Source organism: Ylistrum balloti, unplaced genomic scaffold (genome assembly GCF_031769215.1).
Source record: "Ylistrum balloti isolate Yb309-2 unplaced genomic scaffold, AGI_CSIRO_Ybal_v1 Utg369830, whole genome shotgun sequence".
Lineage (NCBI taxonomy): Eukaryota > Metazoa > Mollusca > Bivalvia > Pectinida > Pectinidae > Ylistrum > Ylistrum balloti.
In genome coordinates, this window is record NW_026781993.1 from 1,788,621 (window position 1) to 1,809,016 (window position 20,396).

General features: G+C 36.6%; 2 protein-coding genes across 2 annotated transcripts in view; one reads left to right on the forward strand and one right to left on the reverse strand.

The window, feature by feature from the left end:
• Positions 1–119: 119 nt before the first annotated feature.
• Positions 120–10,938, forward strand: LOC132545156 (U3 small nucleolar RNA-associated protein 18 homolog). The gene is made up of 13 exons (XM_060208832.1): positions 120–355; positions 2,600–2,697; positions 2,917–3,012; positions 3,537–3,610; positions 3,719–3,843; positions 4,154–4,237; positions 5,181–5,352; positions 6,745–6,845; positions 6,953–7,043; positions 8,533–8,656; positions 9,036–9,210; positions 9,819–9,961; positions 10,870–10,938. Exons 1-13 carry the CDS (start codon positions 161–163, stop codon positions 10,892–10,894), a joined length of 1,503 nt encoding a protein of 500 aa, XP_060064815.1. The 5' UTR covers positions 120–160; the 3' UTR covers positions 10,895–10,938.
• Positions 10,939–11,220: 282 nt separating this feature from the next.
• Positions 11,221–20,396, reverse strand: part of LOC132545122 (leucine--tRNA ligase, cytoplasmic-like) — a 39,690-nt gene continuing 30,514 nt past the window's right edge. The window contains exons 24-28 of the mRNA XM_060208793.1: positions 19,998–20,381; positions 19,063–19,275; positions 16,829–16,924; positions 15,661–15,796; positions 11,221–11,847 (exon numbers count right to left, since the gene is read on the reverse strand). Of these exons, the coding sequence (XP_060064776.1) occupies positions 11,642–11,847; positions 15,661–15,796; positions 16,829–16,924; positions 19,063–19,275; positions 19,998–20,381 (1,035 nt within the window). The 3' untranslated portion in view covers positions 11,221–11,641. The remainder of the gene's footprint in view (positions 11,848–15,660; positions 15,797–16,828; positions 16,925–19,062; positions 19,276–19,997; positions 20,382–20,396) is intronic.

Here is a 20,396-nt window from a genome sequence, read left to right on the forward strand (position 1 = left end):
CCCGGATGCATGTTATTAGTGTGTACCCTACTATCATCATCACTTGAGCGTTTGCGTAAAATGTGACGAAGGCACGAAATATAAGTTCGGGGCTGACACGGAGCTAAATAAAGCCAGACGAAGGCACACATGGTGCGTACTGTCCGAGGGACCGATCAAAATGCTGCGTCGAAAGCTTCGTAGAGAGCATCACCAGAGTTCGTGTTCATCCAGTAATGTGGAAAAGACTTTTTGTAAGAGACAAGTATTGGGAATATCAAATAAAAGGAAGGATGCGGAAGAGGAAGTTCTTGAAACACTCGTCCTAGGAAAACCAGATGAAGTGATAAAAAACCTTGATATTAGGAAAGGGAAGGTACAGTGACAAGCAATTAGAAAATTCCATATACCATTACGGAAACGCTTCAACCGCATGTATATAGGTTAAGATAGACTATTGATTATAATTTAGATAATTAGATATATTGTGTTTCCTTTACAACTGTTTACAGCACGGGAGAAATACAAATTTGCGTATAATATCGTCTCGACATCCATTCCGTTATGTATTTTGGAAGGACCATTTTGTCGAGCGGTATCACATGAATTATTGACGTGCGTGACCTGGCACCCTTATAATTTTGGTTCCTGTAACATGTCACGCTTCCAGAAAGAATAAAAAAATTGATTTAAACATTCTCAATAAAATATTATGAGGATATCTTTCATTGGCAAATGTGTGTATTGTTTCTTAATACACGTTTTTACAAATCAAAATCCTCTCAGACATGATGTAAAAGCCTATCAATCCATCCTCTGATGTCAATGTTTTGTTGTCGTCTGTCTTGTGAATAAAAATCGACCATGAATAAGAGGTCACACCTTTTGCAGTTTTTTGGCAACGGAAGTCCACACATGCATGCCTTATTTTTCAAAAATGATGATTTTTAAATCATAACGCTTGATGACACATTTCATATTTTATGTAACTAGCAAGTTGTAGACTGAGAGAAGCAAAATCAATTTTATTTAAATAGTTTGTTATAAAAAAGAAATTTACCAAGAAATATGGCTTATTCGAGAGCAAAAAATGACTAAACAATAATGGAACGTCCTTGCACATGTATATACAAATGTTTCCAAATCTGCCTATGTAGCTAGATTTGCTCATGCTTCAGTACCTGTTAAATTGAAGTGGAATTAGTTGGTATTTAGGTAGTATTAAGAAGTATTTCCCATTTTGAGTAGTATTTGGAGTATAGAAGTAACTGTTTGAGTTCTTAATGACTATGTTCCATTCGGAGGATAGAAAAAAAATCTTCCAGCTTAGTTTAAGTTGTGTAAAACCAGGGTAAGTCATAAAGTGTCCACATTGGTTTCATTTGTAATGATCAGACAATAAGCAAAGTCATATGAGAGTATATATACTCTAAAAATAAGAGAGGTTTCAACTATACACAGCAAGTTGTACTGTAGTTTAGAATGATTCCTTATTGGCTCTACGTAACAATGTTGGATAATAAATTGATTGGCCAGTCACATCTTGTGTTAAAATGGTACTCCAGTAGAACTCTCATTTTGTTAGAAGTACCTGTATATGTAGATATTTGACTATAGTCAGGGGTCGAAATTAACTGTTTTAGGCACTAGCAAACCATTGCTAGTGCCTAAAATTTCCACTAGCAAAAATGATGAACAAACTAGCAATTTTTTGGTGATTAGGTTTGACTTTTATTTACTGTTATATACAGGAATGTGATATTGGAAAAGTTATCCAAGACATTGGATAAGAATGGCTGATTGCTACCTGTATCAACATTTTAAATCTATATAACTTTGAATTTATCAGTTTTCTTTTTTTCATGTATGAGCTACATCTAATCTGACTGTCATATGATCAGATCCATTTATAAATGTAACTGTACCCAAATTTATATTATTTCAAAAATTGTTCACATTAACCATCATTTCAATAAATTATTATCAAGACAACTATCTTCCATGTTCTCGGCAGTCATTGCGCCATACTGTATTAACAACATCGTTACTAGATGATTTGTTGTATCCTAGAATAATATTCAATTCTTTTTCTCATTTCCGTACCGTTTTTAACTTGGCCATATATGCACGTTGTTGTGGCGGTGATTTTATATCAGCAGCGTCAGGAGAAATGCTCTCCGATTTCAACAATTTTTTTTCAGAAGGGCCAGGCTGTGGGTGTTGACTATTGTCTTGGTCATTGCAAGCACTGTCAGATGCTTTCCTTTTGAAAAAGTTTGTTATCATAGCTGATATGTCGCGTTTCACATGATGAGCAGACAGAAATCGTAGAGTTTTCAAAGATAACTTTTTATTCGGTTTACACATATATATATTCTAAAATGTATTGATAATCTATGTCAGAGTATTTGTAACCTATTTACTCATTTAAAGGCAGACGGAGAAAGGCATTTTGTGGCAGATGTTTCGTCAAAAATAGTAATTAGGTATAGTTCATTTCCACTTGCAAAATTTTGCTAGTTCATTATTTTCCAGCTAGCAATTACCAGATTTTAGCTGGAATTTTGTTAGTTGTATATAGTTAATTTCGAACCCTGTATAGTGATTCTTTGTGTTATAGAATAACATAGACACAGAAGATTGTGATTTAGAAGTTGAACCTCCCAAGAAAAAAGAGAAGAAACCAGTGTGGGAAGATGAGGATGATAATGTTGGAAGGTACAGTTTTTTCATTTCTGAAATACGTATTACAATATTTCTTAAATATAGGTAACAGTTATCAAATATCATAGTGCTTGTGTTAAATATAGTTATTGTAATGTTTGGAGTAAACATAGTTATCATAATATTCATAGTGTATATGAATAAATTCCATTCTTATAATCAAACACCAAATGTTTACTAAAACACAAACAAACAAAAACATTACTGTTTCAGTGTTCAACTGACCAAAGCAAAGAAATTTGATGGCGTGAAGCAAGGAGAAGAGTGCAGAATAGGCAAAGATCAGTACACAGTTCGCCTGAAGTCAAAGTAAGATCAATACACAGTAAAGCTGCTGGGTGGTCGGTTGGCGCAGTGGTAACATACTCGCCTTTCACTGAGCCGTCTGGGGTTTGATTCCTGGAATGGATGTGAAAAGGTATGGGGTCACCTGCTCAACCATGTGGGTTTTCCCCGGGTACTCTTTTTCCTTCCACACTAAGACCCCTCGCACGCTTCCATCCGAGCCAACAAGAGTGAATAATATAAGTTGGAAAAACTTGCTTCGCAATTTTTATAAAATAAATAAAGTTTATTATTATTATTACCTGGTGTCAAATTAAGATCAGTACACATTATGCTTGAAGTCAAAGTACAATCCATACACAGTTTATCTGAAGTCAAGGTGTGATCAGTAAACTCTACATCTGATGTCTAATTAAGATACACAGTATACCTGGAGTCAGGGTAATATCAATACACTGTATGATTCTCCACACTGTATTTGGGCATAAAAAGTATATACCTGTATATTATTCTGCTGGAGAAATGAACATTTAAGTACCATTTGACAGGTTTGAAAAAGTGTCTGCCAATCCAAACTGGTCAAAATTTAGAGCTGATGAAGCGAGACGGACTGGATCAGATGGTGAGTGGATAACTTTACATATCCTGGTATATTGAGGATAGCATTCTTCCCTTTTTTGAGTGTTCCAAAGTTGCTTGGGAAAGACCATGTTAACCCTTTTTTTTGTAGATGACAGCGATGTTGAGGAGATGATGACTAGGACTGGTAACTTCCTCACTACCACCAAGTCTCTACCTAAAGGTTTCATACAGATAAAACAGTGTCCTAATGCAAACAGGGACTCCCCTCCACAGGTAACTTCCTCTCTAATTAACAGTTCAATAAAGATAATATGGATTACACTATTGTGTTACTTTTACTGATTGATAAGAGTAAAATGTGACCTGACCTAATTGCTGGGGATTACCTAAATGTGACCTGACCTGATTGATGAGTGATTACCTAGATGTGACCTGACCCGATTGATAGGGATTACCCAGCTCTGACCTGACCTGATTAATGAGGTATTACTCTGATGTGACCTGATATTAGGATGGGGATTACCTAGATATGACCTGACCTGATTGATTTTGGGTTACCTAGAACTGTTTTGCTTGTTTGTAGGGGAAACTTTATGCTGTCAAGTTTCATCCATCGGCTCAAGTGATGCTGACAGCAGGTTCAAACCAAACCCTGAGTTTATTCCAGGTGAGTTCTTGAAATAGCAAGCCTACTGATACTTAATGGTGATTGAGATAAGAAAGAAGCAGAAACTGTTGACTTTCATTTTCAGGGGCTTTTCACCATGTCCAATCTCCTACCTAAAAACTCAATCATTTCCACAAACGTCATAGCCATCCATTCAAAAAATTTGTATATTACATAGGAAGATTCTAGACTGTACAACTTAAGAATATTTGTATTACCTAACTAGAACTTTCTAAACATGACCCCTTCTGAAAACTGGAAGTTGACATTTAAGACAATATTTTTTTATTACTATTAATAGTGCAATATGGTAACTGAACAGATATCATCACCCTGTACCTTTTTGTTGTAGAGAAGAAACCATTTAAAGATTTTAACAAAATTGAGCCCTGTGATCTCAAAAGTGGGTCAAGGTCATTCATATTATCAAACCTGATAGCAAACGACTGGGATATCTGATAAGTAGAAATTTACTATCAAACCCTGATATTACTTACAGGTAGATGTTTATGATCAAACCCTGATATTACTTACAGGTAGATGTTTATGATCAAACCCTGATATTACTTACAGGTAGATGTTTACGATCAAACCCTGATATTACTTACAGGTAGATATTTACGATCAAACCCTGATATTACTTACAGGTAGATATTTATGATGAAACCCTGATATTACTTGCAGGTAGATGTTTACGATCAAACCCTGATATTATTTACAGGTAGATATTTATGATCAAAGCCTGATATTACTTACAGGTAGATGTTTATGATCAAAGCCTGATATTACTTACAGGTAGATATTTATGATCAAACCCTGATATTACTTACAGGTAGATATTTATGATCAAACCCTAATATTACTTACAGGTAGATATTTATGATCAAAGCCTGATATTACTTACCGGTAGATATTTATGATCAAACCCTGATATTACTTACAGGTAGATGGCAAAAACAATCCTAAGATCCAGAGTGTCTTCCTTGACAACTTTCCTATCTTCTCTGCACACTTCACCCCTGATGGCCGCGAAGTGGTGCTCAGCTCGAAACACCAGAGTTTTGTGTACTATGACATGATTGCTGGCAAAGTGGTTAAAGTACCAAAAATAAAAGGTAGGTTTATCAGAGGAGTAAACACAATTAATATATTGCTGAAGTTAAAAACTAGCTAGACTTGGTGGCTGCGATATTTATAACTACTTAATTAGAAGAATGAGGTATGTGTAACTACTAGACCTGGTTACTGAGATATGTTTATAACTACATGACTTGGTGACTGAGGTATGTACAACTGCTAGATCAGGTAACTGAGGTTAATAAAATCTATAACTTGTAACCGAGCGAGATCAGGGTATTTCAGTCTTAGACTAAGACCCTGTAACATCCTAACCTCGGCTAACACCTCAATTTGGATTATGTTACAGGACCTTAGCCCTCAACTGAGATACCCCGATCTCACTCAGTTACAGGTAATAGATTTCTTTCTCGCACCAACTACTCTAAAACTTATTCAATATTTCATCAGAGTTTGGCATTTCCTGTGGGAGCCTCAAACTACCCACACAGCCTCTTCACTTTTAAACAACGTTTGGATGTGTCACGTAAACAATGTAAGCCACAGTTAAGGTCCTATAACATAATCCCAACAGAGGTGTTAGCTGAGGTTAGGATGTTACAGGATCTCAGTCCCGATCTTAGCCAGGTGACTGAGATCTGTATAATTACTAGACATCTTTAACATGATAGTATGAATGCTGTCCCAATATATTTATTTGTAAAATATCAGTAATAATAATCTAACCATTCCTTAAGGGCCCATAGACTCTATTGTCTTACAAACTAACCATTCTTTTATGACTCGAAGACTTTAGTGCCTTATAAACTAACCATTGCTTTATGACCCATAGATTGTACAGTCTTACATCTAACTATTCTTTTAGGACTCATAGACTCTGTTATCTTGCAAGCAAACCATTCCTTTCGAACTTACAGACTCTCATGTTTTACAAAGTAGCAATTCCCTTATGGCTCACAGACTCCGTTGTCTGGTAAACTAACCATTTCTTAAGGACTTACAGACCCTGTTGTCTGGTAAACTAACCATTTCTTAAGGACTTACAGACTCTGTTGTCTGGTAAACTAACCATTTCTTAAGGACTTACAGACTCTGTTGTCTGGTAAACTAACCATTTCTTAAGGACTTACAGACTCTGTTGTCTGGTAAACTAACCATTTCTTAAGGACTTACAGACTCTATTGTCTTTCTAACTACCAATTCCTTTAGATATTACAGACTCTATTGTCTTACAAACTAGCCATTCCTTTAGTGCCAACAGACTTCAGTATTTCTAAAACTTACCATTATAGTAGGGTTTACAGACTCTATTGTCTTACAAGCTAGCCATTCCTTTAGTGCCAACAGACTTCAGTATTTCTAAAACTTACCATTATAGTAGAGTTTACAGACTTTAGTTTCTTACTTCCAAATATTTGCATTTAAACTAGGATTGGGACAATCAAGGATGAAGAATTTTGTGATGTCGCCAGATGGTTCTTATCTCGTTTTTCTTGGATCTTACGGTTCCATGCACCTAATTTCTGCGAAGGTAAGTACAAACGTGACAAATCATTTGGTTACTCACTGAAATGTTTTGAAACTTTGGTAGTCATTTTAATTCCTTAACATCTCTAATGTGACTCAATTGTTATACAGTCTAAAGAATGGATACAGGACCTGAAGATGAATGGGAGTGTGGAGTCAGTGGCATTCTCCAGGGATGGAACAACTATGTACTCTCATGGCGGTTTGTACATTCTTATTTACTGTGTGACATCTTTTTCATCTTTGACTTTCAACAAATACTGGGTAGTAAATTTGGTGCATTCCCACATCATTTGAAGATGCTTGAACATACTTTGTAAATAAAGCAGTACAGTTTGACCAGAAAATTACAGGGTTCCAGAAAATGTTCTTCATTTCATACATGTGTAATTACTTGATACCAAACTAGTGATATATCTTTTTAAACCTATCCAGGGAATCTGTTTCATGTACGACTTCAGATTTGAAAAATAAGTTGACTGAAATCTAATGACAAGTCACCTGAATAAATGTTCTGTTCTCAGGTCAGGAGTCAAGGTTAAATCTTTAATTTTATATTGGTATAACTTTTTGGGAAAAAGTTGATCTAAATCAGTTGATAATTCCAATAAGTAACTAACAAATCTCTGGACTAATCATCAAGGTCATTGTGTTAAAAGTAAAGGTCAAACTTGTCACTTTTTATATGCCTGTCTGGATGTAATATAGTGTGGCATCATCTGTCTGTACATCTGTCCATCCTCAGTTCATTGTGAGCTTTTATTGCTGGCCAGTGAGCTGTTATAAACCAGAAATAAAACTTGATCTGAATGAGATAAGTACATGCATGATACGAGATTATAAAAAATAAGTGAATTTTAATAGATGACCTATTGCCATTGTGCATTGTCTGTTATCATCCATCGTCCACAAAATTTTCCTTTAAAACACTACTCCTGCTAAACTACGAGGTGGATTTCAACCAAATTTGGTCTGAAACACCAATGGGGGTGGGGGATCACTTCTTATGATTTTATAGAAATTTGATTCGACTCCTAGGGACCTTGGATGGGGCGCCAAAGGGGTAGTTAAACAAAACTTAACTTCAAAATGCTACTCTTCCTCAATGCTTGAATTCAACTTTTGTCTGTTACATCTGTAGGGGTTGGCAAATAATTCTTAAATTGATATAATTGATTCCACTCCTAGGGACTTGGGGGCGGGGTCCAAAAACGGGGAAATTAGACAAAATTAGTCAAAATTTTGCTTCAAAATGCTACTCTTTCTTAATGCTTAAAAGAATTTCAACCAAATTTGGCCTGAAACATTATTGAGAATGGGGAATCATTTCTCAAATTCGGAAAGTTGCTCGATCTCTAGTTAAAAGGAATGACCTTGATCCGCTTGAAAGTCACAGGGATCAAATGTGTTGAAAGGCTTAAGCAACTTCCTCTCAATAACTGAAAGGCCCAGGATGATGATATTAGAATGTTGAAGTTAAAAAGATGCATGGATATTTAATTAATAATTGACAAAAGAAGGCGTTACATTTTGCACTAGCACTTTCACTGTAATTGAATGACATAAGAAATTGTTATGCCAGTACATTTATCATATTTGGGTTTTATACCAACAGCTGGGTGCAAGGGATAATGCCACACTTTGCAGCTCCTTGTAATATTTCATATCATAGTTAAGCGCTTTTGCTTCAGATGATGGTGAGGTATATATTTGGGACATGAATACACGGGACTGTGTACACCACTTTACTGATGATGGCTGTACGAAGGGTACCAGTTTGGCTGCTTCTCCTAATGGCCAGTACCTTGCTTGTGGGTAGGTAAACTTTTTTTTTTTTTGGGTGGGTAAAATTATGTCTGTTTGTGGTTAGGTAAACGTATGTCTGTTAGTGGGTAGGTAAACTTATGTCTGTTAATGGGTAGGTAAACGTATGTCTGTTAGTGGGTAGGTAGACTTATGTCTGTTAGTGGGTAGGTAAACGTATGTCTGTTAGTGGGTAGGTAAACTTATGTCTGTTAGTGGGTAGGTAAACTTATGTCTGTATGTGGGTAGGTAGACTTATGTCTGTTAGTGGGTAGGTAAACTTATGTCTGTTTGTGGGTAGGTAAACTTATGTTTGGTTTTGGATTGATAGCTTACATTGTGTTTACGCATAACATCATGTTGTAGTTTGTGTTTACACATTCTTAACAAGGTCGTACAGTGGAGTGGTAAACATATACGAGACCAAGACCTGCAGAACATCTAGATCACCAAAACCCTTAAAAGCACTGATGAACCTGACAACACCATGTACAGATGCCATCTTTCATCCATCATCAGAAGTGCTGGCATTATCTTCAAACTTCACAGAAAAGGCTGTTAAATTGGTATGATGTTATTGTGTACTGTCAAAACTGATATGACAGGGTATTTATTTGTTCTTCAATATTGTGAGATAAATGATGACAGTTTGTGAGATAAATGATGACAATTTGGGAGATAAATGATGGCTCTTTATTGTGAGATAAATGATGGCTCTGTATTGTGAGATAAATGACGACAATTTGTGAGATAAATGGCTCTTTATTGTGAAATAAATGACGACAATTTGTGAGATAAAGGACTCTTTATTGTGAGATAAATGATGGTGAAATAAATGACAATTTGTGAGATGGCTCTTTATTGTGAATGGCTCTTTATTGTGAGATAAATGACGACAATTTGTGAGATAAATGGCTCTTTATTGTGAGATAAATGACGACAATTTGTGAGATAAATGGACTCTTTATTGTGAGATAAAGGACTCTTTATTGTGAAATAAATGACGACAATTTGTGAGATAAAGGACTCTTTATTGTGAGATAAAGGACTCTTTATTGTGAGATAAATGATGGCTTTTCATTGAGATAAATGATGGTTCTTTATTGTGAGATAAATGATGACACTTTATTGTGAGATAAATGACAACTACAAGTTTATCTCTGATTTTTTACAGACTCACCTTCCATCTATGACTGTGTTTTCCAACTATCCTGATCGTCTGGATAATGAGTTACGTGTGCCGCGGTCAATGGACTTTTCACCTAATGGTGGCTACTTTACTGTAGGCACTAATAAAGGCAGCGCCCTGTTATACAGGTAGTCAACCTTTTAATCATCAGATGAGTAGGCCAAAAAACTGGACTTATAATTAGATCTGTATCATTAGCTCAAATGGTCCATTGAGTTCAACTACTATTTGTTTTACAAAGAAAACATTGTTGGGTCATAAACCATTTTCTACAAACTTAAAATTTAATGTATGTTACTGCTCAAATACCATGGCTCTGGACCTATTGCTTCTTGGAAAAAGAATTTTAAGATCTCAATTCATAAGACCTAACCTTGAAAGTAGTGGTTATGGTCAAATTATTTGAATAGATTTAGGTAGCCCTTTTTCAAGTTATGAAAGACATTGCTTTTGAATAGAAATGACCTTCACCTTATCAAAAGGTCAAATTTTCTAACAGTAAAGAATCCATCGGTCAAAGATGTGTCTTTTAGACTTTGAATTTGCTTTTTCACATTAGATATACTCTCTTTGAATGTGTGTAAATCATGTAACACCAGGTGAACAATGCAAGGTTGGGTCTTCTGGTGTCTCACTGTATCCTATTAAGTATCTACCCATGACCTCTATCAGCTCGTGTCTCACTGTATCCTATCAAGTATCTACCCATGACCTCTATCAGCTCGTGTCTCACTGTATCCTATTAAGTATCTACCCATGACCTCTATCAGCTCGTGTCTCACTGTATCCTATCAAGTATCTACCCATGACCTCTATCAGCTCGTGTCTCACTGTATCCTATCAAGTATCTACCCATGACCTCTATCAGCTCCATCCTGTGGTATTCTCATGTTAGAAAGTATTTAGATGTATATCTGATAACCTCTTGGTTCTTTCTTTAGTAGGACAATCATTACCATTACAAAGAAAAGCCTTTGTTTGTGACAGTAGACAATAAATTTATACATTATTTTCTTCTTTATTTTTCTCTTTTCAGATTGAAGCACTATGGTAATTACTGAGGACGGAGTATGCAATTTTGTAAATAAAGTATAAGAGAAAACTGTTTCCTTTTGTATGTGGTTTATATCAGTTATGCTAGCCAAGGTATCTATCAGTCATGGTAGCCAGGGTAATATATCAGATAAAGTGGGTCAAGGCCATTCATTTGATTAAAGTTGGTAGCTGTTTTATACAAGCATGCTACAGGACTTATATCAGCACTCTGGGCCTTTTGATTATTGAGAAGAAATCCTTTCAATAGACAGTTTACACATGGTACACAGCGACAGAAAATCACAATGGCTATAGGTCATCTTGACCTAAAAATACAACAGAACACAATGAATGGGAATTAATGGTTTTGATTTTATTTTTAAAGAAGCAAGGTTGGTAATTAAAATATTCCCTTGTTGATATTGACTGTCTTATTGTCTTTGTCGTTGCCAGACATTTCATTGATAGATAATAGTTTTGAATCTTTATGATAATGTATGCACAGGAATTCAAATTTATTAAGCAGAAATAATTGTAAAATAAATAATGTAATGCATTACATCTCATGCGTTCAAAATATTCCATCACCTTAGTATTTCTCCTGGATGTCAATTGTCCATACATAGTGTGAAAGTACAGGATGTATAATGACAATAGTTACGTGTATTTTTACTAAACCATTAAATAGTATTTGGTAACCCACCAAAGAACCTAAACACAGTGTTAAAACTTTGTAACATCCACACTTTGACCGTTTAACACAGAGACTGGTGTCAATGTGTCACTGTGTAAGTCAGTAATGTAGTAATGTCCACACTGTGACCATTAGTCTCCACACACGCCGTGTTACTGTCTACATTGATGTGAAACACTGCCTTGTCTGAGAGGACGGTCTTGCCACGGTCAGGCTCATTAAGATCAGGAACCCTCCTCATCTCCTGCTCCGACTTAAACACCATGATTTCCATCTGATTAGGATCTAGAGTAAAAAAAATCACATATTTCGATGAATAAATACCATTTAAATATTTTCATTTTGTCAATGATTCATCAGTGATCCAACCAAAAACAATCCTTGTTATCACTATTTCTTGAGAAATACTCAAGGAATATTTCTCATACTTCACAGGTAAGCTCTTTCTGTCCTCAATTGTAACAATTTAAATTTGTGTCCCATCAGTAAGCAAATGGCCGACAGGTAGCATTCTTGAATTACAACAACTGGAAAATTGTTATTGCTATTTCCTGAGAAGTACAGAAGAGATATTTTGATGTGTATATTTCTCATAGTTGTGGCAATTCAATCTCAAGTCCTATCAATGAAACAAAAAGCCTGACACACAGCCATCTTCGATTTCAAAAGTTGAAGTTTGTTTTCAAAATTTCTTGAGAAGTAGTGGAGGGACATTTCCCAAACTTCATGTGTGTTTTCCCCTCTGTCCCTAAAGTATGCCAAATCAATTTTGAGGCCCCTGGGTCTTCATCAGAAAGAGTCATTAAGTGTCTGTTAATATCCTATACACTTTTTTTTGTATTAACACAGAGAATGAAACCCCATGAGTAGAAATGTCTAGACAAGTTTGAACTTATTTGCCATCATGACAACTAAAATGCATACAGAATAAACATGTTGAAAAATTAATTCTATATTTCTACTACATGTAGTTTATGCCTATCTGATGAACAATATGATCACTGTCCATATCATAAGGCCTAGTGGCCTAGTGGCCTTGATGGTCTCTCCAGATAAGCAATATTGAATATAAAGGTTAAATGATAGTTATCAAGTGTCAAACAAGAGATCCCAGAGGGATCTTGGTGCCCACCATTTGAGGATCTGTTTTCAGTTCTTGAAGATTTGTTTATTTTTTGTTTGTTTGTTACAGGTGTTGTAAATGTTCATGAACTGGTCTTCATTGAATGTACTCAATGATGGCACAAGATATTTTTATTAAGCACCTATTAGGAAATATCATTTGAAAAAGATCCCAAAGTATTATTAGATAGCAGTCAGTTACAGGTGGATAATGGACAAAATGCTTGTGCTGTATTACTGTCCACATCCAAGATGGCAGCCTGTGGGCCACCTTGATTTCAAATCAGTCCAAAAAAGGTACAATGCACAACTAGGGACCAAGGGAAACCAATATCTATGAAATATCAGAAGGATCCATCCAGTACTTCCTCAGATATAGCAGTAACAAGATTTTACTCTCAAAATCCAAGATGGCTGCCTGTCAGCCATCTTGACGGATCAGTCCAAAAAGGTATAATGCACAACTTGGAACCAAAGGAAACCTGCATATGAAATTTGAGAAAGATCCATCCAATACTTTCCAAGAAATAGCAGTAACAAACTTTTACTTCCAAAATCCAAGATGGCCACCTGTCGGCCATCTTGAATTCGAATCAGTCAAAAAAAGGAACAATGCACAACTAGGGACCAAGGGGAAACTGCATATGAAATTTGAGAAAGATCCATCCAGTACTTTTCCAGAAATAGCGGTAACAAACTTTTAATTCCAAAATCCAAGATGGCCGCATGTCGGCCATCTTGAATTCGAATCAGTCCAAAAAAGGTACAATGCACAACTAGGGACTAAGGGGAAACTGCATATGAAATTTGAGGAAGATCCATCCAGTACTTTCCAAGAAATAGCAGTAACAAACTTTTACATTCAAAATCCAAGATGGCCACATGTCAGCCATCTTGAATTCAAAAATCAGTCCAAAAAAGGTACAATGCACAACTAGGGACTAAGGGGAAACTGCATATGAAATTTGAGGAAGATCCATCCAGTACTTTCCAAGAAATAGCAGTAACAAACTTTTACATTCAAAATCCAAGATGGCCACATGTCAGCCATCTTGAATTCAAATCAGTCCAAAAAAGGTACAATGCACAACTAGGGACCAAGGGGAAACTGCATATGAAATTTGAGGAAGATCCATCCAGTACTTTCCAAGAAATAGCAGTAACAAACTTTTACATTCAAAATCCAAGATGGCCACATGTCAGCCATCTTGAATTCAAATCAGTCCAAAAAAGGTACAATGCACAACTAGGGACCAAGGGGAAACTGCATATGAAATTTGAGAAAGATCCATCCAGTACTTTTCCAGAAATAGTGGTAACAAACTTTTACTTCCAAAATCCAAGATGGCCACCTGTTTGCCATCTTGAATGCGAATCAGTTCAAAAAAGGTACAATGCACAACTAGGGACCAAGGAGAACCTGCATATGAAATTTGAGAAAGATCCATCCAGTACTTTTCCAGAAATAGCGGTAACAAGAATTGTTTACGGACGGACGGACAGACGACGGACGGAGGACGGACCACGGACGCAGGGTGATTTGAATAACCCACCATCTATTAGATGGTGGGCTAAAAACAGAAATTGTGACACTGAATATAGTAAGCCAGTGTCAATACATGGATACCACCAAAACTGTCATCCTATACTGATAATTCTAATAAAGTTATTTTCAGAGGGAATAAAGAAACATTATGCTCAAAAATACTATTTTTCTATGAAAATTACAATAAAGTCTAAAACAAATATTCCTCCCCAGGAAGAAATGTGGTTTTAGTAATTAAAGCACCTTTAGATGCTTCCTTTCATGAAGAATATTTGATTCTACCATATAGGGGTCTTGAGAATTTTTTTTTTTTTAAATTTAAGTCAACTGACCCATGTTGGCCTGGCCATCAGCTCCTGGGGGTCAGTCAGGATCAAAATGGGCATACCATCAAAAGCCATCATCCTTCATTCATCATTCTAACCAAGTTTGAAATATTTCCAATGAAAATTAAACAATTTATGCTCAAAAATGTTTACCTCCTCCCCACGAAGATATGTGAGACCTTGGGACAATGAAATTCAAAATTTTGGTAAAGCACCTGAAGATGCTTCCATTCATGATGAGTATTTGATTCTACCATATCTGGGTCTTGAGAAGAAGGTTTTTGAAATTTAAGTCAATTTTACCACTTTGCACCCTGCCCCTCACGCCCCTGGGGTTTTGGGACTGTATAATTCATAATTTTTGTTCATGTAATGCCAGGGAAGGTTTCTGCAAAATTTCATTGAAACTGGAACTGGGGTTTTTCAGAAGAAGTCAAAAGTGTTAAATTGTTTATGGATGCACGACGCTGGATGAAGAGTATAAGAATACAAGTGCAGCTATAATCATTACAAGAGAATATTTCAAAACTAGAAGAGACAACTCAAATAAAAACTTTGGAAAATTATTATGTTCAAACAGAGTTATCTACCCTAAGATCTGAAAATAAATATTCAACAATGCTTGTAATTGCATTTAGAGCACTTCTTCAATAGATCAGAACTTACTAAATGTGTATACAATAACTTTTCATTCAATGCTTCATTCACATTTTTCAAAAATTTCAAATTTTGGTTGCCATGGCAACTTTAAAATGCAAAAAGAAATTAATTTACTCTGAAATTTAACAAAAAAGCCTTTTTCAGGTTCCTATTATATATTCTGGTGGTTGACTAAACTACTAATTTTGTTATATACTAACCTTTTTTTATGTCATGAAGTTTGGGCAGCCAGATTAAATTTTATAATTTTAACAACATGTTATACTGGTGTTTAAATAGGAAGCTGATAACCATGGCAACAACCGTGAATGAGTAAATTTCTGGCACATACATATCCTTAGGTTCCTACTCTAGTAGTTCACAGTACTTTGAAGTTTGGAAACATTTTTGTTCACTTCCATCATCAAAAAATTTGCTAATTCCTGGGATTAAGGGGTTTAATACCTTTCATCTTGGACCGATCTGTCTTGAAGAGTCTGTTGATGATCCTTGACTTCACATCACCTTCATAGACAGGGAGAGTCACTTCAAACAGGCCACTATAGGGCTGACAGTTACCTATCCGTACACTGACACTGGGCTGTAATACAAAATAGAGCTGTCAGGTTGGCAGTGTGCAGTAACATAAAACCTGTCAGGTTGACAGAGGGCTATAACATAATCTTGGCTGTCAGGTTGAAAGTGGGCTGTAACATAAACATGGCTGTCAGGATGACAGTGGACTGTAACATAAAACCTGGCTGTCAGGTTGACAGTGGGCTGTAACATAAACATGGCTGTCAGGTTGACAGTGGGCTGTAACATAAAACCTGGCTGTCAGATGACAGTGGACTGTAACATAAAACCTGGCTGTCAGGTTGACAGTGGACTGTAACATAAAACCTGGCTGTCAGATGACAGTGGGCTGTAACATAAAACCTGGCTGTCAGATGACAGTGGGCAGTAACATAAAACCTGGCTGTCAGATGACAGTGGGCTGTAACATAAACATGGCTGTCAGGTTGACAGTGGGCTGTAACATAAACATGGCTGTCAGGTTGACAGTGGGCTGTAACATAAAACATGGCTGTCAGATGACAGTGGGCTGTAACATAAAACCTGGCTGTCAGATGACAGTGGGCAGTAACATAAAACCTGGCTGTCAGATGACAGTGGGCTGTAACATAAAACCTGGCTGTCAGATGACAGTGGGCTGTAACATAAAACCTGGCTGTCAGATGACAGTGGGCTGTAACATAAAACCTGGCTGTCAGGTTGACAGTGGGCTGTAACATAAACATGGCTGTCAGGTTGACAGTGGGCTGTAACATAAAACCTGGCTGTCAGGTTGACAGTGGGCTGTAACATAAAACCTGGCTGTCAGATGACAGTGGGCTGTAACATAAAACATGGCTGTCAGATGACAGTGGGCTGTAACATAAAACCTGGCTGTCAGGTTGACAGTGGGCTGTAACATAAAACCTGGCTGTCAGGTTGACAGTGGGCTGTAACATAAACATGGCTGTCAGGTTAACAGTGGACTGTAACATGAAGCATGACTGTTATGCCAGAGTGAGGAGAGAGAGGAAGAGACTGCGGGGGGCACAGTCCTCCCTTACCATGTTATAGTTACCTGAGTGTGGAGGGTGAGGAAGGGACTGCCAGGGACACAGTCCTCCCTCACCTTCTTGTCCCCTTCCTCTGACCACTTCACCTCTAGTCCCTCCACCTATAGGGAACAAAAAAGATAGTAAGCATCATACATGTAAAACATACAGACATTTCAAAGAGCAACATCACTGCCTGCATCTAAAAAGAAGTAACTGTGTTAATGTTTCATTTCCATTTATTTCTTTACAACTGACCAGATGAATTGAGATTAAGGAACAAGAGACCTTTAACATGAGATCCAAGAGAGATCTTGGTGCCCACTTTGTTTGATCTTCATATGTTCTTTCAAAGTTGGATCTTTTCCCTTCTTTTCTCTATTTTTGCTCTCAATGATAAGACATTTGAACATTCCTTTGCAGAAATAGTGATGATAATCTTTACAATTTTGTTTCTTCTGATCAGTCCCAAAAGCAAACGAGCACGCGGAGAGACCAATAGTATGAAACTTGAGAGATATCCATTCAGTACTTCTTAAGAAATAGCAATAACAAGTTTAACAAGGCAAAATCAAAGATGGCTGCCTGTCGGCCATTTTGTTTTTCTGATCAGTCTCCAACTCAAATAGGCACAACTAGAGACCTAAAGAAGTCTACACATGATATATGAGAAAGATCGATCTATACAGTAGTTCTCAAGAAAAAATGATAACAAACTTTCGAACTCAAAATCCAAGATGGTGCTTATGAGCCATTTCATTTTTTCTGATCAGTACTAAAATCAAACAGGCATAACTAGGGACAAAAGGGAGCCTACATATGACATTTAAAAAAGATCAATCTAATACTTCTCAAGAAATAGCGATAACAAACTTTCAAAGTCAAAATCCGAGATGGCTGCCTTTCGGCCATTTTGTTTTTCTGATCATGCCCAAAATTAAATAAGCACAACTAGGGACCAAGGGGAATCTACTTCTGAAATTTATGAAATATCCATCATGTACTTCTCAAGAAAAAAGCAATAACAAACTTGCAAAGTCATCAGATGGTGGGCTGTAAAATGTGAAGGTATAAAATTGAAAAATTCAAAATAAGTTTAATCAAATTTGTCACCGATTCAATAATTTTATACACTTAATCAGAGGTCAAATGTGCCTGTCTTGTTTGCCTGTTGTGCAGCTTTAACAAAACAGCTTAAGTTACATACTTCATCATGTTTTACCTATGTGACATTGAAAAGTTGTTCAAGATTATTCATTTCAAACCACTGTGACATTGAAAAGTTGTTAAAGATTATTCATTTGAATAAACTTGGTGTCCTGGCACACCAGCATACATACAGGGCTAACATCATTACATCATGGTTAATGAGAAGGGATGGTTTATGTAGAAGTGTTGACATAAGACTGACACCAGATGGCAAATGCTGAACCCTGGCATAAGTCAGTCAGGAACCTATATGGGCATACAATCCTTCGCTCAAATTCTGATCAAGTTTGAAACATTTCCAATGGAAATTTTACAAATTATGTTCAAAAATCTATTTTTCTTATATAAACTAGAGTAAACTTTACCCCCTCCCCATGGGGAAATGCAAGACCCTCGGGCCATCATATTCATATTTTGGTAAAGCACCTCATGATGCTTCCATTCATGAAGAGTATTGAATTCTACCATACATGGCTTTGAGAAGAGGATTTTCAAAGTTTTGTTTTATTCAATTTGACCCTTTTGACCCTGCTTCTCAGGCCCCTATGGGGTGGGTACCGTATACTTTACTATTTTGGTTCATCTTAGGCCAGGAAAGGTTTCTGAAAATTTTCACCGAAATCGGTTCTGGGGTGTAAAATGTTTACAAATGCACAACATTCGGCAAAGGTGATCATAATAGGTCACCACGAGACTGTCTTTGGTGACCTAAAAAGCTAGCACTGAAATCCAAACAAGACATTTCAATTGCTTCCCTGCATGTAATGTTAAATATCACAGTAATACATGCCCTGTTAAATAGATTTGAAATGTTCCATTCAACCTTTTTACAATGTTTCAGTTAAAAACAGGCCAACCTAAATTGTTCACCTATTCTGACTTATAACTATTACACTGTACAGGAAATTTAATCAAAATCTTCAAATATTGTATCTTTAATATGTTGCTGGTTTGCTTAGTCTCCTTGTTAATGATACCAACTTATATAGCTGTATCATTCCAAGCCAACATAAGTGCTGATACTTGGATGATATCTGGACACAGTGCATACCTCCAGTGTAGAGACAAGGTACTTATTGTACATCTCCATCACTTCCTTCTCATCAAACTCCATGCTGGTGTTGAGGGCCTTTATGCCAGAAGTTTTCACTCCCTCCTTCATCAGCTGGACAAATGGCATCAACTTCTTCTGGTATTTCTGCAGGTCAGGGACATTGTTCAAAGCAGTTGCAATCACCTTATTGTCAGGCAAGCCATTATGTTCCTGTGGGTGAGAAATGAAGCCATTTTACAAACAGAAAGCAAACATTGTCTGATCAGTCCTTTCTCTAGTATAAATTACCACTAGCTCTATTTAGGGAATAGAATGCTTGTCTTTATGCATATACTTGAGATTACATCATGAATTTCGGTTTTAACACAAGATGCAGCCGAGTGTTAAACCAACAAAGTGGTCAAGGTATTTGCTCACTAAAGCAGATCAATAAAACAGCAGACATCAACAAGGGAATAATGATAGTAAAGTCATCTGAAGTTTACGTATTGTATTTATGTATTGTTCCAGTAAAGAGACTATGTAACATGATTTTATTTAGTTGTAATATCGTAACCGAAGTTGTTCCCAGGATTGAGAATATTGCCTTTAGTATTGATTACTGTGAATCTTTATTAACATTCTGACATTACCAACAAACTCACAAGAAACAGAAAAACATGTCACAATGATTATCATCATACCCTCCACTTAACATTTCGATGCTAGTGGAAATTTTTAGGAAAAATATTGATGAACAATCTGACGTTGAACAGAAAACGGAGGGATCGACAGACTGGCCAGCAAGCTAATGATAAGGTATTTCCTTTGTGAAAAGTTTGACAAAACTCATTAGAAAGGAACTCAATACAGTGAAATCATTGAATTAATTGATTTTTTTTATAGTTTTGCTGACCTTGACTTACCTGTTGTAGTAAACATGATTGACCTACCTGATACAGTTGCAGTAATTTTTGGAGTACAGTGGTTTGCCAGGCTGGATACGTCTTGGCCACCCAGATGGTGCCATGTGACGGCTTGCTAATCGCCTGTTTCTTGCCCTTCCCTGGTGTCATCAACTGCTTTTGCCGTATGCGAAAGTTGTGTGCAGAATTCATGATGTATTGAGACATCTGGATGAGTTTGTCATCAACTGGACCAGCCTGTGGCCAGGATGCATGCATGATGCTTTCTGTATTACCAAGGAGGCCCCACAGATGTTCACAGATGTGAGGACAAATTGGGCTCAGCATCAGAGTCTGTGTCCGGATGAAGAGCAGCAACAGATCTTTGTGCATGCCTTCCAGTTCCAGCTCGCGATACTTGTCTCGTAAACCCTGTCAGATTAAACA